This window comes from Lepidothrix coronata, unplaced genomic scaffold (genome assembly GCF_001604755.1).
Source record: "Lepidothrix coronata isolate B3197 unplaced genomic scaffold, Lepidothrix_coronata-1.0 Scaffold125, whole genome shotgun sequence".
Taxonomy (NCBI): domain Eukaryota; kingdom Metazoa; phylum Chordata; class Aves; order Passeriformes; family Pipridae; genus Lepidothrix; species Lepidothrix coronata.
The window spans coordinates 737,352-765,213 of record NW_016690305.1 but is presented as its reverse complement, the minus strand read 5'-3'; the positions used below and the strand labels follow the sequence as shown (position 1 = coordinate 765,213).

At 54.1% G+C, this 27,862-nt stretch overlaps 1 protein-coding gene across 1 annotated transcript; it reads right to left on the bottom strand.

The window, feature by feature from the left end:
• Positions 1–3,883: 3,883 nt before the first annotated feature.
• PTTG1IP (pituitary tumor-transforming 1 interacting protein) lies at positions 3,884–13,353 on the bottom strand. The gene is made up of 7 exons (XM_017826334.1): positions 13,332–13,353; positions 10,782–10,834; positions 9,675–9,783; positions 6,806–6,911; positions 6,633–6,698; positions 5,716–5,762; positions 3,884–4,235 (listed from the first exon to the last, which is right to left on the bottom strand). Exons 1-7 carry the CDS (start codon positions 13,336–13,338, stop codon positions 4,192–4,194), a joined length of 432 nt encoding a protein of 143 aa, XP_017681823.1. The 5' UTR covers positions 13,339–13,353; the 3' UTR covers positions 3,884–4,191.
• Between the last annotated feature and the right edge of the window lie 14,509 nt (positions 13,354–27,862).

The following is a 27,862-nucleotide window of genomic DNA, read 5'->3' as shown; positions in this document are numbered from 1 at the left end:
CCTCAGTCCCTGTCAAGACTCAGAGGCTCCTCAGTCACTACTGAATCTCAGTGGCTCCTTGGCCACTGACGGCTCACAGTCTGGCGTGCTCTGGCAGTACTCGACGGCTCGGGTGCTGCCCGCAGACCTCGTCTGTGTGCTGCTGGCAGTGCCCAGCACTGCCTTTTCCAGTTACCCACTGCAGGTGATGTCATAGGGGGATTGTGACTCTGGTGACATCCCAGAGCTCCCAGGGGCACACTCAGGGCACAGCCACGACCTCCCCCGTCCACACAGACAGAGCCTGTGACACAAAGCCCACCCGGCAGCGGGCTGCACACCTCGGCGTTTGCCCAGCTCCCTTCCAGGGCTGTCCCTGCTGCTGGTGGGCTTGTGCCAGCATCGCACTCAGCAGGACCCACTCCGCAGAGCTGCTTCCCAGGACGTGTGTCCTGCTGCCTGGGGCTCTTGCTCCCCAGGGGAAGGACTCTGCTTGTGCCTTGGTTGAACTTCCAGAGGCTCCGTCAGCCCCTTTCTCCAGCGTGTCAAGGTACCTGTGGGTGCCATGTCATCCTCTGGTGTCTCTGCAGCTCCTGCCCACGTGGGATCCTCAGCAAACTTGCTGAGGGTGCCCTGGGCCCCATCATTCAGGCTGCTGGTGAGAAGGCAGAGGAGCAGGCCCAGCACCAGCCCCTGGCCTACAGCCCTCATGCTCAGCCGCCATCTTGGCTTCACGCCGCTCATCCACACCCTCTGCTTACAGACCCGCAGCACCAACAATTAAAATGAGTTCTTCTCAGGCAGATACTGTTTGCAAAGTTCAGCCTTCCCTAAGCTTCCTCTTTCTCCAAACTCATGACAAATGTCTGGGTGCTTAATTTCTTGGCCCCAGTGAGCATTTTCCTCTTCCAATACAGCAGCTCTGGAACACAAAGTAGCATATGTTGTATTGTTTCCTCTTCTTCCCCTTTTCCTGAAGATACCATTGGAGCACTACTCACTGACACCACTTCTCCTAATAATTTTGTGCCCTCTGCAGAGTCACTGAGGTTGTTCAGTGGAGAATCTCCAGTGCCAGGCACCTACAGGGCCCCACTGCTGCTGCCACCACCACTCTGTTTTGAATTAAATGGAAGAGGCTCTTAGGATTGCCGGCCGACCCAGCACAGTTATCCTGCACCTGCAGCTGGGAGGCCAGTGCTCACAGCTCTGTCTTTCACAGAGATTTTATCTCTTCAAGGGCTTTGGCTGTTTGTCCCACCTTTCCTATCACATGGTTGGAATCAGCTCAGTGCCATCTGCTTCTGGCCTTTCTGTGCAGGGCTGTTTAACTTTTTTGTGGCTCGAAGCCAAGCTCCCTGTTACAACTCATTAATCCCTTCTTTCCAAGTTCCCTCCTGCATCCTTCTAGTGACTATTGTTGTCAGCTATTGTAGGTGGTGGGGCACTGTCCCACCCTTCAGCCATGCTGCCCCCACTGCTGTCTGCTCCCCCACCACAATCAGGGCAGTGTTCCATTGTGGTGGCCTCTCCAAGGACCAGTTAATTCTCATAAAGTGTCTTTTTAGCTGCCAGGCTCTGCTCTCGGTTCACTTTGGATGTGTTTCGTCCCAGACCTGAGTAGGCAACTCTCTCTACCTCACATTTATTGTTAAATAAAAATCCATTCTATTGACTTTGACGTATAGTCTTGTTTGCATCTTAATTTGGGCAGAGGCATCTCTCTAGTAATTTTAATGACCTGATCGTAACACTCGGCCACACAAGGACACAGCTTCCTCTCTGTCATGGCCCAGCCAAGCGAAAGGCAGCACCAGCTTTTCAGCACATCAGCCAAGCAATACCTGCACACAGCAACCTTCACAAGAGAAATTAGGAACATCAGGAGTAGCTCCACCCCAAGCTATGGAAGGCAGCTCTGTGGGTGGGGATGCTGGAGCCCAGGATAGCTGGTGCTGCCCTTGGCAGCATGGCATGGCCCTGCTCTGTCCAGGCAGGGACCTGGTTCCCCAGGTGAGCAGGTTCCTCTGCTGCCCTGGCTCAGCAGAGGAGGACAGAGCCTGTCACCAGTGGGGTCCCAGGAAGGGGAACCTGCTTGCAGGGCCCCCCCATCCCTGATGGGTTTGGAGGCACCACCCTTTAGTTCTGGGAGTGGGGCCAGTGGAAGGGCTCAGATAACCCAAATAGATTATCCTGGTCCCAGGCTGAGGGCAGGATGGGACCTGGAGCAGCCCAGCAGGGGTAAAGGCAGTTCCAACAGCTTTAGCACCAACTGTCCCTGTACACTGCTTGTTCCCAAGCAAAGCCCCCACAGTGTCCCCTGTACCTTTTGTTGGCAGGGGGACCGCAGCCTCTCTGGGCCAGTGCACCCAGTAAAGCCCAGGGCACAACCAGCATCCTTATCAGCACTTTCCCTTCTCATTACAGGGAATGTACAATTCATTTTCCACATACAAGGAGTTTCAAACCAAACCCAGGCACAAGGGATGTCTTTGAAGCATCATCTCCCTGCCACGTACACCCAGATGCGCTGCTGTCACCACTAACCTTAGCTCCTGACCAGCAGCACCAGGACACAGCCCCTGCCCAGACAACTGACTTGGACAGAAGATGGGAAAGCAGCCATTTAGAGCTTGGCAGAATCATTCCTTTTGTTCCTACCACCCATGTCTCTTCTGGCAGCAGCCAGAGACAGCCTGGATTAAAAAAAAAAAAAAAAAAAAAAAATCACCTGCAAGTCTTGCATCTCCAAGCATCCTGGCAGCAGCCAGCCAGAGCCTGGCTGCCAGCACAGCCCAGGCAGGGCAGCAGAAGCAGTGAGGGCTCACAGCCAGTTCAGCTTCACAAGTCCAGCTGGAGCAGTTTGTGCTGAGGTCCATGAGCCTGGCAATGCAGATGGAGCATTTTATCCAAGCCCACAGCAATGCTTCTATAGCCTCAGGAGTCACACCACCTGGCAGGAGGCCACAGCCCAAACTCTCACAGTCAGTGTCCTGCCTGCACACAGGGCTCTGGGAGCTGCACAGCCAGTTCTGGTCAGGTGCAGAACATCGGAGCAGTCGGCTCCAATCCTCCTTCCCCACCCCAGGTCCCTTACAGAGCTCAGAGTTCAGTCTGTGCCTGCAGCTGCCAGGAACCCCCCAGGTCACCCCACCCAGACAAGGGCTCTCTCCCATGAGTGCCACAGGCCATGCTCTTGCTGGAAGACCCAGCTCCTTCCTTAGAGAGCAGCATTACTCCCATCTCAGGCTTTTCCTGACACCTGAACATCTCCATGAACAGACTCTTCCTTTCAAGCCCAGCAAGAGCCCAAGGCAGCCTTGCTTCTGCCTCCACTAGCTACCCCTGATGAGTCAGAGCCATGCAATAGTGATGACTCCATCTGCCATCACTGCCAACCCATGTCTGCTGCGGAAACAGAATTAAACTCTTTCAGACCAGGATAGTAATCGAATCAGTTTAATATTGAGTCAACATATTGTAAATGCATCTGAAACATATTGTAAATGCATCTGAAACCTATAGTATTGCTAAGAGCTGTGGCCATCGAGCCCAAGACCACCTTTCTAGAAAGGCACAGAGAGGTAGGAGATTTGGAGCATTTCCCCAGATTAGTTGCAAGTGAGAAGGTTCACGTGGGACCTTCCTCCTGGAAGCCCCAGATTACCAGAAACTTGTGCTCTTTGAGAGGAATGCTAATGTGTTGGGATAAACACAGGCACCTGGAGTGATGGCCAAGGCCTCCTGCTGACCCATAAGTCAGGAAACTCTTGCTGGCTTTTACATATACTAGAAGGGAAAAAAAAAAAAAAAAAAGAAGAAAATAGGCAAACAGAAGAGTCTGGCTCTGTGTGTGTGAAGTGTATTTGGTATTTGGCGTGGCAGGAGCAAGGGAGATGTGAAAGGTGACTTTTGCCCTTGGCCAGGGACAAGGGCTGTTGCTTGCATTGCTTTGGATCCCGCAACCACCCCAGGGGTGAGTGAGAAGAAATGTGCCCTTGTCTGGTATTGCCACCACTTTTTCTTGCGCCAGCAGGGCAAGAGCAAAGCTCTGGGCAAATTGAGCACCCAGAGTGGGGACAATGGTGCCAGCAAACATTTGGCTCATCCTCTGTGGCAGCTGAAGTGGTGGTCTCCTGATGGGGAGGGAAACCTGGAGACTTTTGGCTCTGCAGAAGGCACTGTTCACCGGGGTCGGTGGGTCTGGAGATGCTAATTCTCAAATTTTGCATAAGGGTTCTCTTCCTTGAACAGGCCTAGAAGAGAGGAGATTAATTTAGACAACAGCTAGTCATGGCCAGTGGGAAACCCAGTTTTTGGTAACAGCTCTGTCATTTGTGCATCATCCAGCAGTCCTCCCGTAAGACCTGCTCTTACCTGAGCTGAGCACACAGCACTATTTCACTCTCCTCTTCTGCACAAGAAGAGGCACCATTAAGAAGCTCGACCTGATGGCAAACTCCTCTCCCAGGCAGTCCATGTACAGTCCAGGTAAAGCAGCATGACTAATCTTCCAGACCACTCCCTCTGCAAACCCCTTCTGTCAGACAAGTGGAGTGGCCAGACCCAAATTAAATTAAAACTGTTTTTAGACTTGCTCTACTGCTGCTACATCCAGACTGGGAGACAGCAAGGCAGGGTATCAGGCTAACTTCAGGGCCAGCAATGAGCCTCTGTGCCACTCTGTTGGCTGCTTTTCCAGCCCAACACTTTTGAGGAAGAACAGCCAGAAAGGAGATTGCAAACTCTGGGGTCAGGCTGCAGCAAGACAGAGCCCTGACATGGCAAGACAGTCCCAGAGCACAGCTCTTCCACAGGCAGGTGCTTCCCTCACCAAGAGCTCCTTCAGGCACAGCTCTGCCTGCTCTTCCTTCCCTGGAGAAGCCAGCCCATCCAGAGGTCCCTGGATCTCCTGCCCATCCTGGACTTAAAGCAGGCAGCAGCTGCAGGAAGAGGAAGGGTCTCCAGCTTTCCCTACAGCCCTTCCCTCCAAAGCCAGAAACCACCAAGTGCAGCGTGCATGAGCCCAACTGCTCCCTATTCCATGACCAGACCCTGGCAGAGCCCCCAGCACCCCAAAGGGCAGGCTGGAGATACCCCTCCACTGGTTCTGAGCAACTGGCTGGTTCCTGCTTCCTTCCAAGACTTCTGGCAGGTCTGCACCTGGCCCAATCCTGTGGGACTCACCTGAAGGACAGTCCAGCCCCTGGAGGGAGGCTGTGCCCCCCAGGGCACTGAGCCACCTCCTGCCAGCACAGAACACCAGCTCTGTGGTGCGACTGGTGCCTGCTCTGTGCTCCTGAGCTGTGGGCACTGATTCCTTCCTGCCCCCCTACCCCACACCGCTGGCTCCCCAGCCACTCACTGGCCACAGGGCTACTGTGCCTGAAAGGTAACAGCACTACAATCATGCTGTGTCTCCCAGCTTTTACTTCTCTCCTCCAGTCAAGCCCCATCAACTTCTCCCATGTGGCAAGCTCAGAGGACACAAGTTCTGGGGAGCATTAAACACTCCTTCTCTGCCCAGGAGGAAGAGTCCTTTTGTGTGGGCTCACACACCATGACCCCAGCATCCCTACACTTGCTCCCAGAGAGTAATTCACTGAGACAGGGGAAGCAGGGACTGTGTTTTCCCTGCTGGCCAGGTCTCATCTACAGCTGTAAAAATGGCAGGTAACAGTTACTGAGGCTGCTCCATTTAAAGCTTAGTTTGAATCACTCGTGTCAGCACTGTACCATATTTTCTTCGGATTTCATCATGCCGTGATTTCATCTCTGCTCTCCTGCAAGAAGAAAACAGAAAAGCCATGAGTCAATGACTGGTGATACAAAATCAAATAAGAAGAGCAACAGCTCCTTGCTTATTGCCAACCAAGGGAGCTCCAGGCTGCCAGGTTTGCTCAGCCTCCCATCTCCCACCCTCCTGGAGGCACTGGGGACCACCAGAGCCCACAAATGTCAGCAGCCCTCGGGGAGTCACATACACAACACTTAGAATCAGAGAATCAACCGGGTTGGAAAAGACCTCCGAGATCATCAAGTCCAACCCTTGGTCCAACCCTGCTGTGGTTCCCAGACCATGGCACTGATGCCACATCCAGTCTCATCTTAAAAACCTTCAGGGACGGAGAATCCACCACCTCCCTGGGCAGCCCATTCCAATGGCTGATCACTCCCTCTGTAAAGAATTTTTTCCTAATATCCAACCTAAACTTCCCCTGGCACAGCTTAAGACTGAGTGAGCCCTTTTGTCCTACTGCTGGTTGCCTGGGAGAAGAGCCCAATGCCCACCTGGCTACAGCCTCCTGTCAGGGAGTTGTAGAGAGTGAGGAGGTCTCCCCTGAGCCTCCTCTTCTCCAGGCTGAACAGCCCCAGCTCCCTCAGCCTCTCCTCATAGGACTTGTGCTCGAGTCCCTTCACCAGCCTCGTTGCTTTTCTCTGGACCTGCTCCAGCATCTCAGTATACTTCCTGAAGGATGTCCTTCCTGCATCCACAAGTCATCCCAGAAGAACACTGCTCATGAGGTTTGTGTTTGAGCTAGGGCTGAAGCAGCCACTGACTGCATGTGTCAAGCCCCACGTGCCTCCTGGCATCACAACTGATGGCACAGACAGGAGCCAAATCATTCTGAGGGCCTGTGGTACAAACTCACCTCTCCTCCTGCCGTACCCGCCTCTTCTCGCGCTCCCTGGCTGCTCTCTCATCATCCTTGTCTGGCCTGACAGACAGAAGAGCCTGTTAGCAGCACTCAGCACTCAGTTCTGCAACAGCACGTGGCTGTATCTAAGCTGCTCCGAGCAAACAGGGAACCCCCTTGATACTTGCTTTTTGCTTTTTTTCTTACAACAGCAGCAGCAGCAGCAGACCCCCAACATGATAAGGAACGTTCCTCCCACCACGGACATCGCAATGATCAGGGCTTCAAAGTTCACTAAAGGATTTGACAAAACATGTTTAGTACACAGACACAGCTGTCTGGAGTTACAGTATAGAATCACAGGATCACAGAATCATTAAGACTGGAAAAGCATTCTAAGGTCATCAAGTCCAACTGTTCCCCCAGCACTGCCAGCCCCAGTAAACCATGTCCCCAGGTGCTGCAGCCGCATGCTTTTTTGAGCACTTCTGGGGATGGTGACTCCACCACTGCCCTGACCATCCTGTTTCAATGCCTGACCATCCTCTCAGTGAAGAAATTTTTCCTAATACCCAATCTAAACCTCCCCTGGTGCAACTGGAGACCATTTCCTCTTGTCCTATTTATGAACATGCAGCTACTGTCACCAGCAGCTTCAGTCACTGTGCTGGAGACGTGTGTAACCACCTGGGAAAGCAAATGGGCATGGTTAGCTGTAGATATACCAAGTGTTGGCACCCACACATGCACACCAGTGAGTATATATAGCTGCTAAATGGAGTGCTCAGTTACTGGCTGTGAAGAAAGGCAAGAAGAAATGCACTCAGGTCAAACTCCTCTGGCAGGAGCAAATCTGTCTTAATCACTAATCCAGGTGAACAGTAACCTATCAAGGGGAAAAAAAAAAAATCAACAACTGGAGGATTCAGGGCTGAGGAACAACCTCTGATAGAGAGGAGTTACTGCCCACAGGAGCCACCTCAGAAGTCACCTATGATGAGATGAGCATTTCAGGGTGTCTGAAGTCCTTGGGCAAGAGACAAACTGAGACAAGATCTGTTGGGATTTATTGGCTTGAGACCAGCAACGCTGCTGAAACATCTGAAGGCTGAGGGCTGCTTCCTGCACCCCGCTGCCATGTCTCCCCAGAGCTGGGGGGATCTGTCACCCACACACAGCACAAAACCCGCTGGGATGTGGTGGTGAAGCAGGAGCCTGAGCCCTGGCCCCGCTCATCCTACTCAGTTCCTGCAGTAAAGGCAGTAGAGACACCAGCCAAAACAGACACATCTAAATGCCAAGGATTTCAGGCAACAACAAAGAGGAGTTTCTTCCAAGTATGATTCAGACTGTTCAGAGACTTGAGCCTGTGGAAATATTTGTTTAGGAGCCATTTCCCACACAACAGCCAGGTTACAGGAATCCCAGTGCACCCGAACCTGCTCGGAGCACTTCTGATCCCTCCTTTTCCATGCAGTTCTGCCATGAGCCCAGTGGAATGCCTAAAGCACAGCATGTTGGGGCATTGGAGGGCATTTCAGAAGATGTCTGCCTGTCCCCTCACTGCCAGGACCGAGCAGTGCCAGACTTATTGGGGTGAATCAGAATAGTCTGGGTTGGAAGGGACCTAGTCCAACCCCCTGCCCTGGGCAGGGACATCTTCCAATAGACCAGGTTGCTCAGAGTCCCGTCCAACCTGACCTTGAATATTTTCAGGGATGGGGCATTCACCACCTTTCTGGGCAAACTGCGCCACCACCCTCATTGTAAAAAAACTTCTTCCTTGTATCTGTTCTCAATAGATCCTTTTTTAGGTGCTCCAGGCTGAGCTGACTCCACCACTGAAATTGCTTTGAAAGCCTCCAGCAGCCTCAGTGCTTCTGAAACTTCAGTTTTCAGGGTGAGCCTGGGGTTCAGATCCCCCCATCCCACACAGAGAGGTCTTTGGCAGAGCACCAGGCACTCCTCCAGCTGATGATAAAGGCTAAGTCACACACACCAAAAATGCAGACTCATGTGAGAGCTAATCTCCCACAGCACTAATCTCCTCTAAAGCTAGTTTTGCAAGTTAAGGAATGCATTCTTCTATAATGGAACCTTTTATGAAGCTACTCTCATCAAAACTAGTATTTCAAGGTCTTACAGAAGTTTCAGAAAAGCATAACACTGCAGGGCTCACAAAGAGGAGATTCTTCTCCACAGGCATGGGAGCGGTTTGAACTCTTCTGGGCAGAGAAGAGAGCCCAGCCTCAAGCACAGCAGATGACAGGTGACCACAATTCAGTTCCAAGCTCCTCATCAAGGGGATGGGTGAGAGAAACCGAGCCCCAGCTTGCTTCCTTCCTGCCCCAGCCCCCAAAAGCTGCATCCTGTCTGAGAATGAGCATGCACCAAGCTTGGTCTAAACAAGACACCAATTTCTCCAGAAATCCTCCAGGAAACAGACCAGCAGGAAGGAGAGACAGCCAACACCAGAGTCAGCTGTCCACCAGAAAAAGCTCCTGGAGGGGACCTGCACAGGCAAGGGTAGATTTGGAAAAGGGTGTTTTCTCAGGTGGGTAAGAGCTGAACAGGACCACAGCACACTCAGCGCTAGAAGCACACACAGACTTCCAGAGAAGTCACACCTCTGGTCCCAGGAGCCCACCTGGGACAGCAGCCACACCACGAGACACCAAGAGCCAGAAACAGCACACGGAGTGATGTGCTGGGTGCAGAGGAGAGAGCTCCTGGGATTCAGACACCAGGAAGGGCTGCACAGGCACCTGCCCACAGAGCACCTTCCACTCTTGTTCCCAGGTGCTAGCCACGTCTGGAGCCTCATCACACCAAACCATAAGGGATGTATTTGGAGTAGCTAAATCCCCACAGGTCCTACTCGCCAGAAGGCAGGGAACTGCTCATACTCTGCTTCCCCGCCCACACTTGAGGAAATTTGCAGAACCTTGACTGACTTCAGCCCGTCATTGCTACACCGGCAGCGAGATGGGGAGGCAGGGGAACCTCCCACCAGCAGCAGGCACTCACACAGGCATCACTGCAGCGCCAGGCACTTACCCCAGCAGACTCCCCAGCGCGCAGAGCGGAGCTCACACAGGTCGGCCGGGGGGAGGATTCTTTGGACGGGGTACTCCATGCACCTCCTACTGCTGGCGCACCACAGGCACTAGGACACAGAACCAGGTAGCACAGTGTTACTGGTGCATGACTGTGCTGCCAATAGCCACGCTCTGCTTTGGTAGCTGCAGCACAGGGCCACTGCTGCCAGCTCCCAAGAGCCAGGTACCACCCGGCAGCCACGGGATGCTCGGGAGTAAGAGTTGTGTCAGCACGGGCCACACCAGGAGAGGCAGGCAAGGGGAATGCAGAGTTTTAGAGTAAGTAAAGATGCTGAGAATTCTTCTCACGGCTTGGAACCATAAACTGTCCTGAATTGGAAGGGGTCCACAAGGATCATTTAGTCAAATACTGGCCATGAACAGGACAGCCCCAAGGATCCCACCATGGCTTGCAGAATGGTAGTAATAACCAAATCCTTTGTGTTTATTTTGGGACAAGAAAAAAGCCTTTGAGACAAGGCAGTCCACACAGAGCTGGTGAGCAGGAGAGGTGTGTGTGCCCAGCCAGACTACCTGCAGGGCTTTGCATGTGCCTCTCCCGGTGGCTCCAACTGCCAACCCCAGCATTCCATTGCGTTTGGTCAAACTGGTTCTGGCTACATCAGCTGCAAGATCTGACTCAAGTTCAAGTTTGCTGATATCAGAGATAAGGCAGCAGAGACTGGCAGGACACTGGTACACATCCTGCATCCACCCAGTGCCACAGCACCCACAGACTGGTGGAGAGGCAACTCCACCAGCCAGTCCAGCCCAGCCCACTCAGCCTCTTCTCTGTGTGTGTCCCCCATGTGTGAAATGCAGCTCAGCAATTCCATTACTCTACTCAAAAACCATACAACAAAACCCAAGGAGTTTCTGGCAACCACCTCCCAGAGCACCAGGAGGTGCTCTCACCATTATGGATCAGTGGAATTTGTAGCCTGTCTGGGACAAGGGCAGAGGACAGCCCCCTCCAGGAGGGAAACTGCTCTGCAACAGCCCCACAAAGCCCACATTACGTTTTCAGGCATTGCAAGAGGTTGGGAGTCTTACTGCTGCTACTCACGGTGACATTTTTCAGGCACTCCTCACAGCTCCTGTTCGTATACTGGCGACAATCTGTGTGAAGGAAAAAAAGACACCTCAGGACTTTGAAGAGCTTCAGTGGTTTAAAACGCTGGGCTCCTGTGAGCCTGCTCCTGCCCACTGCTCTGCCTACCACTGGACCAGCAGAAATGCATGCTGCCTCTGCAAGAGCTGCCAGCTTCTGTTTGGGGTCACAGTGGGAGGCCCAAATGCTAATGGCAGTTTATCTGCCTTGCCCCGCTGACCCAAAGCCCAGAGCTGTGAGTTCCTCTCCTGGGTTTTATTTCCCTAAAAGCCTGCACATCTGCTGTGGGAGCAGGGCAGCCAGGGGACACAGCTAGGGTCGGTCCAGAGGGACTCTGTGAGGATGAGGGTGAGCATGGGGCAGCCCTGTGGCACCAGATGATGGAGCACCTCAAGCAAATAAGCCCCAGACACAGAAGTTACTACCAGGAGAAGCAGAGGAGCACAAGGGAACACACACAGCTACAGTCCCTGCAGGGGCCCTCCTGCTGCACATGAGGGTTGTACCCTGCCACAGCCAATTCATCCAAATCTTCCTTCAGCAGGACACAGTCTGGGTGATGGGAGCAGCACTGCAGCCAAAATCTGTGCCCAGTTAGAACCTGTTTCCACCCCCATTTGGCAGAGGAAGACCCCAGCTCTGTAGACACAGGTGGCTCCCAGGACTAGTGGCATCATGGATGATGGCATCCCCCAAGGAATGCAGCCAGCTAGGCAGGGAAATGGATCAGGTCTGAACACAGGACAAGCTGGCCCAGTCTAGACGCCCTCCTGGGCTCACCTGTAGCTCCCACCAGTGCTAGCTCTTGGGGAAAGTCTTCTTACAGCATTTTCACTTGCAATTTTCTGGTATGCTCCCTCAGATCCTCAGGAAGGGTGGTTTGCCAGCCCTTGAGAATCAGCCATTTAAAACTCACCCCTGCTCAAGAGTCTAAGCCTGTTTGACAGTGGTTCAAAAAACCAAAACTCAAACCAATTTGCCTGACTGCTTACTTACTGGTGGATGAAGAATCGCTGCTTTGCAGCTCCTTAATCAGTAAGAAATCAGTCCCATAGGTGCTTGTTTTCCACCCTCACAGGCAGCAAAGCTGCATTTTCTCCCTCCAGCTGGCAGGAACCCTCAGCTGTGACCCACTGTCAGCAGTCACATGCTCCGGCAGCCCTCCAAACAACTGGGCAATTGATTAACATAGCTCAGATAAGGGTGTTTACACACCCGGGAGAGGCAGAGATTGCAGATTTTAGACACTCTGGGAAGCTGCGTCTTCCCCATTTCTCCAACTGAGGCCGGAAAAGCATCACGGAGCCTGTGCTGCCCTGAGACTGTTTTCTTACCAGAAGTCACAAAACACCCTCCCACATCACAGGAGGCCAGCAGTGGGCAAAGGAGAGCCTGTAGATCTAAATGGGCTCTGCTTTCCCCCTCTCCTGGCACCCCCAGCTGGGGGACCATTCTCCAAGCCGTGTTAAGTCAAAGCCACCCCATTACAGCTGTTTGGGAACTGGCTGCTTCCAGGACCCCGCAGGATTGGAGTTTTTCCAAACACTCCATCTCAGGGGACCAGCCAGCTCGCACAGGATGGCACAGGAAGCACTGCAGTCCTCAGGGTCAGAGATGGGACAGCAGCTCTTGCTGCACTAGAAACCTCCCAGATAATACTTTTGGCACTTGGCTACAAAAGGAGCGAAGTGAATGCCTTGGAGAGGAAGGAAGACAGCAAAACATAGGCTGGTCCTCACTCTCCTCCCTGAGGAGCCACCGTGCAGACATCATCACATGGAGAACAGTTCCTTGCTCGGAAGAGTGGGCAGACTTCTTGGGACACCCTGAAGGCAGCTGTCCCCACCCTTTGCTACAGCTTATCCTCCACCAGGCACAGCACCCACAGGGCTATGCTCCATCCTCCACTCACCAAGGAGGGGCAGCTGGACACCCACTGCTCTCCACCCAGACCTGATGACACCCATCTTGCTTCTGGTTGAGGCTGCCCCAGCCAGTCTCCCCTGCCCTGAAAGAGAATCTCTTCCAAAGGGCCATCAGCAGGGGCCTGGCTGCCCAGCAAGAACCTCCTGGCCAGGACACATACCCAGCTCTCACCTGAGCCCTTATCATCACTAAATCATAGAATCACAGACTGGTTTGTGTGGGAAGGACTTCCAGTTCCACCCCCCTGCCACGGGCAGGGACACCTTCCCCTAGACCAGGTTGCTCCAAGCCCCCTCCGACCTGGCCTTGAACAGTTCCAGGGATGGGGCAGCCACAGCTTCTCCGGTCACGCAGAGTTCCATTGCAGTGGAAGCTGGAAAAGTGGCGAGCAAAGCCCCACTTCCAGCACTCAACCTTCCAGAACTCCGTGGAGTTCTGCGCCAGATCCCACCCTGCAGAGCTCCCATCCAGGGAAGGACCTCCCCTCCCATCTCCCACTGCCCGGCCCTACTCCGAGTGGCCACAGCGCCCTGGCCAGTGGCCACCCGCACCCAGCGGGTGCCCGCCTGCTTCCCGCACCAGACATCCCACAAACGCGGGGTCCAAAGAAACTGTCCAGCCATGACTTTGGGGTGCTGTGCGGGGAGCGCCGGCTGCTCGGACGCCCAGAGCCCCACCCCGGCGCCGCGGTCACCGCTTACCTCCCGCCACGTCCTGCGCGGCGGCGGCGGCCAGCAGGGCCACGGCCAGGGCGCAGAGCGGCAGTGCCGGGGCCATGGCGGAGCGCAGCGGGCCGGGCCGGGGCGGGCAGTGCCGCTATGTAGGGCCGGCCGGGGGCGGGCCGGGGGCGGCCCCTGAGCGGCCGCGGGGCGCGGGGCTGCCGGGACCGACCCGCCGGGACCGACCCGCCGGCACGGGGAGGGAGGGCTGGGGGGCGGCGGGCGCAGGAGCTGTCCCGGGCGGAGCCGGCCCTGCGGGGCTGCCGGAGGGACCCCCCGCCGCCCCCGCGCAGCCCCGCGCCCGGCCGCAGGAGGGGGCCAGACCCCCGCGGGAGGAGGAGAAAGAGGACGAGGAGGAGGGCACGGGCACCGGCCCTCCCGCATCCCCTCCGAGTTAACCGGAGCCCCGCCGGCTGCCCCTGCGCAAACCGACCCCGAAGGGTCCCGCGTCCCCTCACGCACTTATTCATCGCTCTTTATAGCACGGAAGCACGTTGATGCTAAAATACATATTAGTTCTCATGACAGACCGCGATGTGCTGCGGTAGTGGAGTTTTATTGCAAACTTTGATATTGTTCGTGCTGAAGTAAAACGAACAAAAGGACAACCCGGCCCTGGAGAGAAGAATTTTGCTTCTGGGAAGCTCAGAGCAGACCCTGAAGAATAAAGAATAGGTTTATCCCTGGGACACCCAGGGTACCGCAGCATCCCAGCCGTCCCGACAGGGCTCTGAGACTCTCCCAGCATCGTCTGGTGTCCCAGATTGGTCATTGCAGCCAGGGGGACTCAGGGACACCTGGATCGATAGATAAGCAGCAGAACGCTGCAGAAACAGAGCGGCTTTGCCAAGTTTTACTGTGATTGGAGATTTGGTAGTGTGGGTGTTAGTGCTCAGTCAAGTCGTGTTGTACCTGAGCGTTTGATGGGTTTGAGAACCCCATGTAAAACCACATTTGGGTGCCCTGATTTGGCTGGGACATCTCGTGCCAATGAATAAATATTTACCCTTGTAATTCCATGCTTTGCATCCCAGCCTGATGCCTTGGTCAGCACAGGCCAGGCATGAATTTCGTGACACACAGAATGCTAGGAGTCTCTACCCTGGGCAAAGCCAGGCACCCCTGGCCTCACGCCCACGTGTTCAATGTTCAAGATGTGAGAAGCTGCATCAGTATAAATGGGAATTTTCACATACTGTAGGTCAAGAGTGCACTGAGAACTTCCCTGTGCTGGAGCCAGAGCTCCACAGCAGTTCATGCAGACAGCCCAAATGAAATGGGTCCCACAGTCACTGTGAGGAGGGTTATGATGCTGCATGTCCAGGGCTGCTCTCATTGGGCTGGTCTGCTCTTATCCCAGATCCCTTGGGAATGAGGTGAGAGTATCACTACATGGCCTTCTTGGCAGCAGCAGCATGACAAAACCGTAGTTCCTACAAGTGCACCCATCCTTGCTTCCAGTGCTGCACCCATGGGTACAACAGGGTGCTGTGCCCTTGCTGGCTGCTGCTCCCCTGCTCTGCAGTGACAGCTGCAGCCACTGGCCCTTGAGGCTGGATGGGCAATTGGGCTCCAGAGCAAAGACACGTTCAGCCACGTTAATTCAGAACAAGGCCAAGCTTTTCCAGGTAGACTCATGGTTGCTGACACCATCAGCACATAGCTGGGGCACCCCCAAAATGCGCCTTGCCCCCCACAAGGTGCAGGCAGGAGCAGGCAGCCTGGCACAGGCAGTGGGACAGAGAGACATGAGCTATCCTGGTAACAGCACCGTGGTCAGGCACACCCTTGGGATCCCGTGGAGGGACTAAGCACTACATGGGTGTTTCTCTGCAGGAAAGCTGGCTGGGTTGTTTGTGGCCAGCTGATTTTTGCTGGGGGGGCAGATGTGGGGTGGTGTGAAGGTACTCATTGGTGGGAGGTGGGAGGCAGCACTGGAGATGCTCAGCAGAGCTGATCAGGTGTGCCGAGGTCAGAGCTCTGGCTTGGAGAATCACTGACTCCTTGGCGTGGAGGCACCTCAGGGAGAAAGAATAAAATATTTTGGATTGTCCTAAACAAAATGAAGAAGATGACTAATATTTTTCAGCAAAATCCCAAAGAAAGCGATCCCATAGCTTGAACAAGCAGCAACACTGGCCACCCCTGCCACCACCAGCTGCATAGTGGAGCTCATCCTCCATCTGCTAGGAAAGCTTCGCTCTCCCTGTCATGTTCCTGGTGTCCTTGAGAGCCAGATGGGCTGGCTGCTGGTGAGAGAGCTCCTGCAGGCTGGGAGAGTAAGTGGCCGATGGTGCTCAGTCGGCTGAACCACGGGATGTGGGGGCTGAGCTGTGGGAGGTGCGTGACACGGAGGAGGGAACCGGGCTCTTTTCATTTCGCTACCACAGGCGAGCGCTCTGACGCCTGCTGCATGTGGTTCAGGTTTTGGCAGCTGCTTGGGAGAAAGACTGGACACGTTGTGTGTAGTGAGGACTCAGGGGCTATCTAAAAGACGTGGGACCTGTGTGTTTGCTGTTCTGAAAGCAGCTGGTGCTTGAGGTTGGGCGGGCACTGGTATCACCCCTGTGTTAGCCAGTGCAGGCAGGGGTCTCCCTGAAGCCCCCTTCAGGGCTGGAGGAAGCTCTGTCATACTGGCTTAGCAGTGCCCTGACACCAGAGCCGCTGCCAGACGGCTTGGAAAGCAGGAGGAAGCATCAACCGAACCATTTCTGTTTGCAGAGCACCTCATTCCTTTGTCCTGGGTCTATCAATGAAGCAACATCCAGGCTACAGAGCATCCCAGTGGCACGGGCAAGGACCCAGAGCAGCGAGAGTGGGCAAGGAGCCAACGGGCAAGCTGGGGGAGACTGAAATGCCACTCGAATCCCAGTGGCCTTTCCTCTCCCTCTCCTTATTTGTCTCTGAAGGGGATTTTCAAACCCTTCAAGATGGCCTCAAGTGGTTTCCAAGGCGACGGTGCTAAAGTCATCACTGCCATGGAAACCCTCTCTTTGGCATCATATAAATATTTCCCTTGAAGGAGGCTGGATGAGTGGGCGATGCACTATTTTCTAGCACTCCCTGGCTGCAACAGGACAATCTCCAGGAGATGGAAGGGAGCTGGGAAGGTTAAAATTAGCTTGCCACGCCGGCTGGCAATAGAAAGAGGTGATTGCTGGTGTTTCAGCACAAAACCTGGGGTTTTTTGTGTCAGCAGGGTACAAATGAAAAAGAGTTACTCTTAGGGAGACAAAAAGGAAAAAAATAAAAGGGGTGTGTGTGTGGGAAGTAAGGTTGAAAACTTGATTTTTCTTGCCCTTCTTCAAAGTTTTCCTTTTAATCCCAAGCCCACATCCCCTTGGGTCAGCACAGGCAGACGAGCAGCTTGGAGCACCTCAGCCTCCCCTGAGAGTATGTGCCCAGCTGAGATGCTTTGTTTTGCTTTTGACTGCCTCCTTTCTGTCTCATAACTCACCAACACCTCCCTGTGAGCCTGGGGGAAAGTGTCCGCCTGGAGTCCTGAGGGTTGGGGGTGGAGCAGGAACTCCCAGAACACTCTCTTGTGCTGTGGTGTCCCCATGCTGGGACTGCCTACGAGGCCAGTGGCTCTGCCATGGGCTCCAGCCCACTGTCCCCTCCAGCCCCCTGCCAACCCAGGCTCCTTTGGCTGTGCTGTGCTCAGCACCAGGGCACAGCTCCGGAGAGGCTGCTGGCATTCCCAGTGCCCTGCATGGCAGGGACACCCCACCAGACCCCTGTCACCTCACTGTGCCAGCGCTCATCAGCCACCAGCCAGGACAGATTTCTGAGCTGACATGGGAGATCCCAGCGCAGCAGAGCCAGTGTTTTTCTAAACAGAGATGTCTGCATTCATCACTGGGGCCAGGCTCCGAGCAGGGCAGAGGTGCCAACGGCGTGACGGGAGCTGGAACGAGGCTCCGCCGAGTCCGTCAGGGCTGGTGTAAACACGGCCTGTCCCTGAGCAGATGGCTCCTCTCGCATCCACGCTCCAGGCAGATACCAAAGGGCTTTCCTGACAAATAAACCCCCACTGCATGCAGGCAGGTTCCCAGGCCCAGAGCGCTTCTGGCTTTCCTGGAAGAAGGGGATGCTCTCTCCTTGTTGGACCGCCCAGGCTATTTTTAAACCACTGCAGCAAACAGAGGACGGGGAGACACGGTGTCCCCCTGCCACGCTCTTGCTTGCTGGTTGCTGGCCTTTAGCAGGGGCTGGGGATGAGTGCAGAGTCCTGGCTGGACTGGAGGACAGGGGTTCACCCTATGATCCCCCCAGCACCACCCCAAAAAGTCTCCCAGGAGGCAGGGAGCTGCTCTGAAACCTGTTTGCCCTCCCCACACTGGGAGGTGCTGCCAAGGGTGTCAGGAGACCAGCAGGGGCTAGTGTCTGGAGACCCCAGTACCTGCTTTCCTCTTTCTCCCTTTGGAAAAAAACCCACCCCAAATCCAGAGCAAACAATTAAAATGTTCCAGCTGCTGGCTCAGAGCAGTGATCTCAGATAAAACCCCAAGGATCTGCTGGCTAAAAATAGCCTGAGCCCCATAAATTAAACAAAAGCTTTTTGCTGGGCTCTCAGAAAGCCAGTTCCAGTGCAGTTTTCTCTATGTAAGGTATAACTCTGGCTGTATTTGTTATTATTAGCCCTACCTCCTCCATGTCACCGACCTCCCCAACGCTGTTGTTTAGGAACAGGAGTTTTGCAGAGCCAGACTTCTCCCTCCTGGCAGCTCTTTTGCTGCAGTGGGATCACACCTCGTCCGGTTTCCTGCCTTTCTATATTAGTTTAAACCTTTTTTTTTTCCTTTCAGACTACTGATTATTTAATACTCAAACCTCCTATGTTTTCTAGGGCTGCCCTCATTTAAGGTCTGTCTCAAGCATCTGCTTGATTTTTATCCCTATCAGGTGTCCTAGGAGCTGTGAACCCTTAAATAAATTCCTGCCTTGAATGCAAGGGTGTTGGAAAGCTCTTGAGGATACTGTGCAAGCCCACGTACAATATAAGGGGCTTGTCTCACCTCCTCTCTCTCATCAAGGTTATTAAAGATATTTTCTTATATTTCTTATATATATGTATATATATATATATATGATGTTAGACAGCCAACAACTTACAGGTTTCTGGAAGTTTTCTCCCCTAACCCTTTAAAGAGCTTCCAACATCCCGCTGCCTCCAGTGCACATGGCTGGCTCGTGAGTTCTCTCCACTTTCCCTCCAACGCTTCTTCCCAGCACTCCATGCTGGGTGTGAGGAGCACATCCAAAGCCTGCTTTCCCATCCGAGATATTTAGGCTTTGTTGCTTTTTCTATGGACTTCTGCAAAAGTATTTCACTTACTGCACCTGGAGGATCTGCATCCCAAAGCCACTGAGATCCTGGCCCCCTTGCTCCATCCCAGTGCTGGGCTTTGATTTTGTTGCTGCATTTGCCAGTGGGTCTTATGGCTGAGTAATCCAGCCCACGTCTCCAAAAGGTGTGAGCAGGGCTGGCAGCCCAGGAAATCCACACTGCCTTTTCCAAGTGAAAGCACCATCTCCTTGCTGAGTTTTTCTCAGCTTCCTGGCTCCCAGCAGCAGGACTGGCTCTGCTGAATGCACCCGGTGAAGTTCCTCCTTGCTGAGCCACGTGCAAGCGAGCCCCCGCTGGTGCCACCCACTTGTCTTGTCCCCTGTGTCATCATGTGCCCCAAATTTAGGCTGATAGACCTTTCTGGGCAGGGTGTGTGGAAGAGGACCTCGCCTCTGGAGGCAGCCCAGGTACTCTGCACCCGCTTCCCCTCCGTCCCTCAGGACCATCCAAGGGTAGGCAAGAGCAGAGGTTAAGGTTCCCATCCCACCATCTCCTTGGGTTTGTAACTCTGTTTGTAAACATGCCTATACCTGCCCCCTCGACAGGGCACAAAAAAACCCCCAACATGCTATTTTAGGTGAACTCAAATAAAAAAAAAAAAAAAAACAAGAAGTCAACTCCGAGGCTGTCATGTCTATATTTAGTTGGAACTTTTCTGTCCAGGATTCAGACTCTATTTGGAAACCCTGTGTCTTGGCGTGCAGCCAAGCATCTCAGTTTTATACAGTAATCCCTCAGCATATGGCAAACATTTCTCTTCTCCTGGTGACTGCAGCACCAGCCCCAGCAGCCCGGCATGGAGGGGTTTAAGCTGAACCTGAGACAAGCTGGCTGGCTGTGGTTGAGGATTCGCATCACAGACCCAGAAGGTCTTTTAATAGCAATGTCTTCTGGATGTAGCTTTGGGAAAAAAATCACCCAGAGAGCATCAGAGCTGTCCCCTGCCCCAGCTCCCAGGGCCTGGAGTGTGTTTTTGGGGTGCAGATCTTGAGGAATGTCTACCAGCTGTTGGTCTGGGGTGATGGGAAGGAGGATTGGGGCACCCCAAGTTATGTCCCCAGGCCTCCCTGGCTGGTTCAGCTGTCAAGGTGGGAAACAGCTTCTGGCTTATTTTGCCTCTCTGTTCACTGAAAATGTCAGGAAAATTCCTATCTATGATTCTATGATTTCATATCTGGGAGTTCTGGGCTTTACACAACCATTGCCCAGCACATGGTGTAGATCCCAGTAATGTGATGGTGTTTTGGTGCCAACAGTTTTGTCCTAACAGTTTGCAGGTGCCTGAGGCATGCCTGGGGAAGCAGCATCCTTGTGCACCCTGGTCCTGGTCCTGGTCCTGGTCCTGGTCCTCTCCTCTCCTCTCCTCTCCTCTCCTCTCCTCTCCTCATCCTCATCCTGCCTTTCAGATGAAACAAGGCTTGTGACAGCATCTCATGGAAATCCAGAAAGTAACTGAGAGTAAACCTGCAGGTTCCTGAGTGCCACACACGTTTCCCTGCTCCGTGGCAGCTGTGGGACAGACGGAGGCAGGAGCCAGTTGAGAAAAGGTGATCACACAGTTATTTATACAGCCCTTCCAAATATTTGAGGCTCGTGACATGCATGATGATGTATAACGAAAATATCTCCTTCAAAACCTTCCAAGTTAAATCCCACATCCTTATTTTAATTCAGGAGTTTAAGGGATTTAAGGAAGTATATCCTTAAAGTGATTCTTCTTATCGCTCTCAGCGAGGAGAACTCCGGCCAGCCCTCAGGGAGAGTGGGGCAGGTTTGGGGAAGTACTGTGACCCTGGGGAAGAAGAGCCTCAGTGGGGACACAGGCTAGACCACCTGTGGGGGCAACGCAAAGGGCATCTGTGCAGATGTGCAGGATCAGCGCCTTCAACATGGTTTGATTCTGGGACCTCCCCATCCCCAGCAGCAGGGAGACTCAGTGTCCTCTGCAGCCTGGTGCTCCAGACTGCTCAACCTAATAGAATTCCTAATGAAGAAAGTTTAATTTCACTCAATTAAGAGAGGCCAACTCACCTGAGGGGACTCTGTAGGGCCCAGGAGATGGGGGGTGGCTGAGCCCCTGGCACCAAATAAGCACCCCTGGGCAGGGCTGTCCTGGCAAAGCTTGGCTCACACCAGCATGCCATGCTGGGACCACATGCTCCATCCCAAGGCACCCATATGCAGGTCCCTTCCCTTGCCTTGGGGCCGGCAGTGTGCAGGGGGTCCCCCACGGACACCGCCACCTTTGGTTCCCCTTGACCTCACAATGTTTCCCCAGCTCTGGTGGGAGAATGCTGGGAATAGGCAGCAGAGCACGTTCCTGCACACCCCAACGCCTGCTGCAGCTGAGCCAAGCTTTACAGAGCGCTTTCAACACCCACCAGAGTGTTCCCTACAGCCCTGTGATTCATCGATAGCCACTCGACGCAGCTCTACCCTTTCATCATCCCCAAATGCAGCATTTCCCAAATCACATGGGCTTTTTCTGCCGCTCTTCCACACCTACAGGCCCAGCTGTTCCCTCCCAGACACGCTGTGTGGTGCCATCATGCCCTAGGAGTGCCCGCTGCCCAATGACACGTGCTGCCTTGAGGTGACACACGGGTTTATCACAGCGAGTTTCATCCCTGCAGTCCTCTCACAGCCCCTTTTCCTGAGAACAGGAGTTGCCATGCCACAGGTACAGCCCCACATAGCCACCTGTGTCCCTTGGGGTGCAGCGATGCAGGACAAGGAATAGAGATTTGGATAAAGGCCCGGTGGCTCTTCAGATTTGAAAGGCTGGTGGAAAACCTGTTCAGCCTTTTGATTAAGGATGCAGGATTCATGTGCACATTCCCGGTGAGATGGGGTGTCCATGGGAACTAGGTACATGACCAGAAGTGACCCCACAGCTGGGTGGGTGTGTGGGATCCACACATCCTGAAAGATGCAATGAGTTTCCCAGGAGCTCTGCGCTGCAGTGAGGATTTTTGTAGTAATCCTGTTTTTTTTCTTGCTCTCATCCTGGGAAGTTTGAGCTCGTGGTGCCAAACGCCGCCCCAGCGTGTTTATTAATGCTGATTGTAAAACCTTGGCAGAAGCATTTGCCATCAGGTCTGCAGAAATCCTGCAGGATTTTCTGCCTTCCAGCCAGATGGGCCTTATTAAGAGGTGCCACACCACTAACAACATCTGACAGCTCCTTTACTCCCTTCCTTGCTCTTCTCTATGAGCTCCGAGTGAGGCAGCAGCTGGAGCCAGAAGGTAGGACCCTGCTGTTCCCACGCCTGCCCCGAGGGCATGGAGCCCTGGCTCTGCCTTTGCATGAGCTCCTGCCCCTCAAATTTGCTTCACACTCTTCCCCTGTCCTCCTCCTACCTCCCTTCTCCGTGATGGAGGCACCCAGCTGCGCCCATGGGTGTGCAGTGAGCTGTCACCCACAGCACTGGATGCTTTAGGTTGCAGGTGGTACACTGATATCTCTGTAAAAGAGGGGGGGTGTTTCCATATATTTTGTTAAATTTGGGATTTTTTTCACCATGCTAAAAGAACTGCTGGGCACACAGGTGTGGCAGTTTTCTACGTGTTTTAATAACACAACAGCAGCAGCCAGAGGCAGAGCACCTCCTGCCTGGCTAGGCTGAGGCATCCCTCTTGTCTTTGCTCTGCCAACATGTAGTTTGGGGAGCAGTGTGGTTGGTACATGGATGGGAAGGTGCAATGTTGTACCCTGCCTTTCAGGTGTGTGGCCATCCCTGGTGCTCTCTGCCAATGGTTTCTGATGCCACGATGCTGTGACACCCTCATGTTCTGAGCTGTTGCATTGTCACCATGGTCATCATCAAGTCCAGAGGAGTCCACAAAGATGATTAGAGGGATGGAACACCCCTCCTGTGAGGAAAGGCTGAGGATTGTTCAGCCTGGAGAACAGAAGGCTCCAGGGAGAACTTATTGTGACTTTTTAGTACCTAAAGGGGCTGCAGTAGAGCTGAAGAGGGAGTTTGGACAAGGATAGGGAGGGATTGGACAAGGGAGAATAGCTTCACACTGACAGAGGGCAGGGTTAGATTGGATTTGGGGAAGAATTTCTTCCTTATGAGGGTAGGGAGGCCCTGGCACAGATTGCCCAGAGAAGATGTGGCTGCCCCATCCCTGGAAGTGTCCAAGGCCAGGTTGGATGGGGCTTGGAGCAACCTGGTCTAGTGGAAGGTGTCTCTGCCCGTGGGGACAGGCTGTTGGAACTGTATGACCTTTAGGGTCTCTTCTAACACAAACCATTCAGTGGTTCTATGATTCTGTGATCATATTCTGCAAGCTCAAGGTCACCTAAGGGGAAACAGAACAGAGATGAAGTTCAAAGCACCCATGGGTGCTCTCACTATTGCCCCATAGCACTGCTCTCAGTCACTCAGCTCCCTCCCACCTGAGTCTCCCCAGCCTGCACTGAGCTCCTGGGCACAGAGGGAGCCAGAGGCTTGCAAGGCTCTGTGCTCTTGGTGTGGAGTTCTTCTCCAGCCTCAGGAAGATGCCACTTCACCTGAATCCCTGACTCACTCACACCATCTTTCCCCAGCAGCAGGCTGGCTCTCTGTGGAAGCTGGGCTTGGGCGAGAGCTGCACAGCTCTGGAGAGCTGCTGCTGGCACTGCTACATGTGTTTCCTCAGACTGCATCGCTGCAGCTCTCACTTGCTGCCTGCCAGCCCCATGGATTCCCGAATCAGAAATATTTCATCCTCTAGCATGTCATCCTGCCTCGAAGTGCTCTCCAGAGGAGAGCTGGGCAGGCTGTTCTCTAGGCACAGAGGCAGTGATGGAGTCAGCTGGCAGCCAGCAGCTGAGATGCTGTTGTTTCCTCTCTGACGCTCAGCACCCCAATACAAGAGGTTGGGAAAAGCCTTCTGAGGTGGCACCAAGTTCTTTGGGAAAATCCACAGTAGTGAAAGTGGCAGAGCGGGTGACTGTCCTGCCACTGGCTCAGCTCGCTGGGCGCAGGAGCCCCAGCACAATGCCCAGGGACACCCATGTCACCATGACCAGCAGCTGGGAAGAGGCCAGTTCAGCCACAGTGGCATCTCCTGGCTCTGAGGCTGAGTCCCCCTTGGGGCATATCCCATCCCTGCGGTGTTTTCTAATTTCCAACCTAATCTACCTCTCTCCAGGCTTACTGAGACTTAATATAATGCTGGCAACCTCCCATGAGCAGGAGCTGGAGAGCTCATCCTTCTCCCAGGACATTGCTGCCAAGCAGAACTGTACAAAAAAATCACCCTGGAAATTTCTAAAGTGTTTTTTTTTGGGGGGGGGGGGGTTACCACTTTTCCTGTGGTCGCTGAGAAATAACTGGGGTGTGAAAGGCTTCCCAAGCAGCTGCTTGTCTTTGGAGCAAGAGCTGGGACCAGGGGAGCCTGGGCTCATTTTAATTTTATCTTGACTGCAGTGCTCATTGCTCTGCAGTTCCCATTTGTAATCACACGTTCAGTAAAATAATCAAGTTATAATTGCTCGGGATTCCTTCTCCCCTACGTCACAGAGCCCTGGAGGGGAAGCAGTGCTACAACTGAGTCAGCAGCCAACCTCAGCATTGCCTTGGGCCAGCATTTCAACAGCAAATTAACCAGAGTTAAAGCAAGAGAGCTGATAAAAATCCCCCAAACCTGCCTAGGTGATGAAAAGGCATTTTAACCTCTCCTTTGCTTGTCAAACCGAGAAGGGCATCTTCCTCCCTCAGGTGTGCCCAAAATAAGGCAGGATCATTGCCCACCCTTTGCAAAGCATCCATCTCCATGGGAGCCCAGGTGCCCAGGGTGGGCAGGGAAGGGGTTTCAGCCCCCTCTCTGCTGATCCCCTCAGGGTTTGGGCTCTGTCAGGGAGAACCAGTGATAAAGAAGAAATTCCTGAGCATCAGAACAAGGAATCATAAGTGACTCAGGTTTAAAAAGAACGATTTTTGCCAGGCAAAATGTGATGGCTTTTTTGGATAGGGATAGAAAACGGGGCTGCAGCTCTAATTAATCCATCACTTGTGTTAATCAGGAGAGCAAGGCTTGGCCAGCCCTGGCCTTGGGGTGCAGGGCTTGGCAGGGGCACTGCCAAGGGGCACCGGCAGGCGCAGCTGCAGCATCTCTAATGGGTGGTGGGTCATCCCATGGAGCCATTGGCACAGCAAGGAGAGTATTGGGAACCGACAGGGAGCAGGAGGGCGTTACAAATTCCCAGGGTAACATGCCCACGCTGGCACCTTGTGCTTCCCACATCTCCAAACTGGGCTTTTACCCCTGTGTGTGCGGAGGCAGTGCTCAGAGGCTTCAAAGATGCTGCCAGCACCCCTGGACCACGGTCATTGCCACCCCAGCAAGGGGTTCTCCTTCTCCCTCACGTACAGAGCACTGTGGGTTGCATGGTCAGGGTTTCCAGGCTTGGAAATCAGTGTTAAGGCATATATAAGTTTCTCTCATCCTCCCAAATCTGACCCCAATGTTCCACTAAGGACCTCAGAGTCCCCCTAAGGACCTCAGAGTCCCACTAAGGGAATCAATCTGTGGGGTGAATCCACTGCTGCAGCCCTTTGAGGGAGTGGGAATGTGTGCCTAATCTGCACATAATGCAGATCTGCAAGAGAGAGACATTATTACCAGGGCTTGTGTCTAATCATAATAATTTGGTCTTTCTACCGTTTTAATTTACTAATTAATCCCTGGAAGGGATACCTACTTGGATGCAGGAGAAGAATGAAACTCTCTTGTCTGGAGCTGCTGGGAATTTCACCAGTGGTCCAGACAGAGCATTAGCAAAGTCAAGGCAGAGCAGGGGGGTCCAGCATCTCTCTGGGCCAGCAGTTTCTTGTCATCGAACTGGCCACCCTGCCTGGAAAAAATATTCATGCCCCACTCCTGCAGGGCCATTCCAAAGGCTGGAAAACCTGTGGAAGCTCCCAGCCATCTGGAAAGCCCTGGGAGACTCCTGCTGACTGGAAAGCATTGCTGAAGGTGTGCATCCCGAGTGTGTTACTCCCACACAAGCTGGGATCAGCCTTGATCTGGGAAAGGTGTCATCTGGTGTGAGATTTCTTTTGGGAAAAGGGCTCTGTGTCTGCCAGCTGAGCCCTTGCAGGAGGGATTTCACCAGCTCTGGCCAGATGTCTGCCTGCCCAGATCAGAGATAATGTGCCCTGGCATCCCTGTGTGCAGACAGTAGTGGATGTCCAGCCACGAGACTTCTTCATCCTCCTCCTCCTCCTCCTCCTCTCACCCACATGTTTGGCCAACCGTTGCCTCCCTGCAATAGCTGATAATAAATGATAAAACTCATTTATTATTAATTTCCCTCCATGCGCCCGCATAGCAGCAGGGTTTTCGCCACATCCCACCAGCTCTGCACTGTGCCTTCCAGCCCTGCTGCTCCCCATCCCCATCCCAGTCCCCAACCCAATCCCCATCCCCGGGATGGAGGAGAAGTGCCCCAGAGCCATCAGACAGGATGAGGACAAGGCTGGGACGCTCATCTCAGGAGAGAGGAGGGGTCACCCATTTTGGATCAGTCTTGACACAGGTTACAGCTCCTGGGGAGATGGTTGGCGCAGACGGGAGTGGAGAACTCAGGATCCTCTTCCCACTGCTCTGGAATGTGGACTCTTCTGTGCCTTGGCACAGCCCACCACCAGAGACTAGTTAGTTCTTTGAAGGCATGCTTCTCTTTCCTGGACACAGACGACAAGTGCCACCATCAGAAGTTAATGATTGGCCTCAGCCTTAGAGATCTTCTCCCACCAAAATGATTCCATGAATCTATCTCCCCTAAAAGTTGTGTGGCTCTGAGGACACCATCATCCTCAGCACCCCAGCCAGGGGCCCTGACCCAGCTCTCTGGAGTCCCAGCCAGAAAGGAGGGAGGGAAAATGGGGCTGGAACTGGAGAGATCCCCAGTGTAGAGCAGGAACGTCATCTGGGACTGGCACGCAGCATGCAGTTATACATGTGGATCCTGCTCCTGTTTCTCTCGAGAAAGTTCAGTCCCAGATGTCATTCCCCTTCTCCTGCTTTTTTTGAAGTTGGAGAACTACGTACATGGATGGCGTCTCTAATTAATATAAATATAGTGAAACATAAATAATAGACATGCCTGAAATAGTGTCACTCCCGAGCAGGCAGGCAGACGCGTCATGGAAAGAAAATAAAAATGCTTTTTATCTGTTTTGGCATTTCTTGTTTGTTTGTTTTCGCTGGTTTGTTCCCTTCCTGAGGAAAGAGCAACCTTTGCCATGAGTGAAACTGCTTGAAAATGAGAGACCGAGGTGCAGGGGGAGGGAAGGCCCAGGGAAGAGAGTGGGATGGGGACGAGGATGGGGATGTGGACAGGGACGGGAATGAGGATGGGGATGGGGATCGGGATGGGGATGGAGATGGGGACAGGGACGAAGATGGGGATGGAGATATAGATGGGGATGGAGATAGGCACGGGGACAGGGACAGTAATGGAGGCGGGAATGGGGACAGGGATGGATAACGTCGGGGCTCCGGGGCAGAGTGCGGGGTCAGTGGGAAGTGGTGAAAGCCTTGCCTCTGTGGGCAAAGGAATTTGTAATAAAGGAGTTTTATCCTGGAAACGCGGCTCCCGCTGTCCCCGCAGCCGGCAGCTCCCGCCACGGCGCTCCCCGGCGCTGCCCCGGGCCCGGGCAGGGGCGGGGGCGCGGTCGGGGCCGCCGGGCTCTTCCCTCCAACTCCTCCTTCTCCTCCTCCTCCTCCTCCCGCCCCGGCCGCCCGCCGGTGCCGGCGGAGGCGGGCGGAGCGGAGCGGCGGGGCGGGCCGGGCCCGTTCGCATCCCCCCATCCCCGCCCCGCCGCGGGAGCGCGGAGCCGCCGGGCTGCCCAGCGCTCCCGGGCACCGCCAGCCCCGCAGCCGCCGGGCTGCCCAGCGCTCCCGGGCACCGCCAGCCCCGCAGCCGCCGGGCTGCCCAGCGCTCCCGGGCACCGCCAGCCCCGCAGCCGCCGGGCTGCCCAGCGCTCCCGGGCACCGCCAGCCCCGCGGGCACCGCCAGCCCCGCAGCCGCCGCCGCCGGAGCG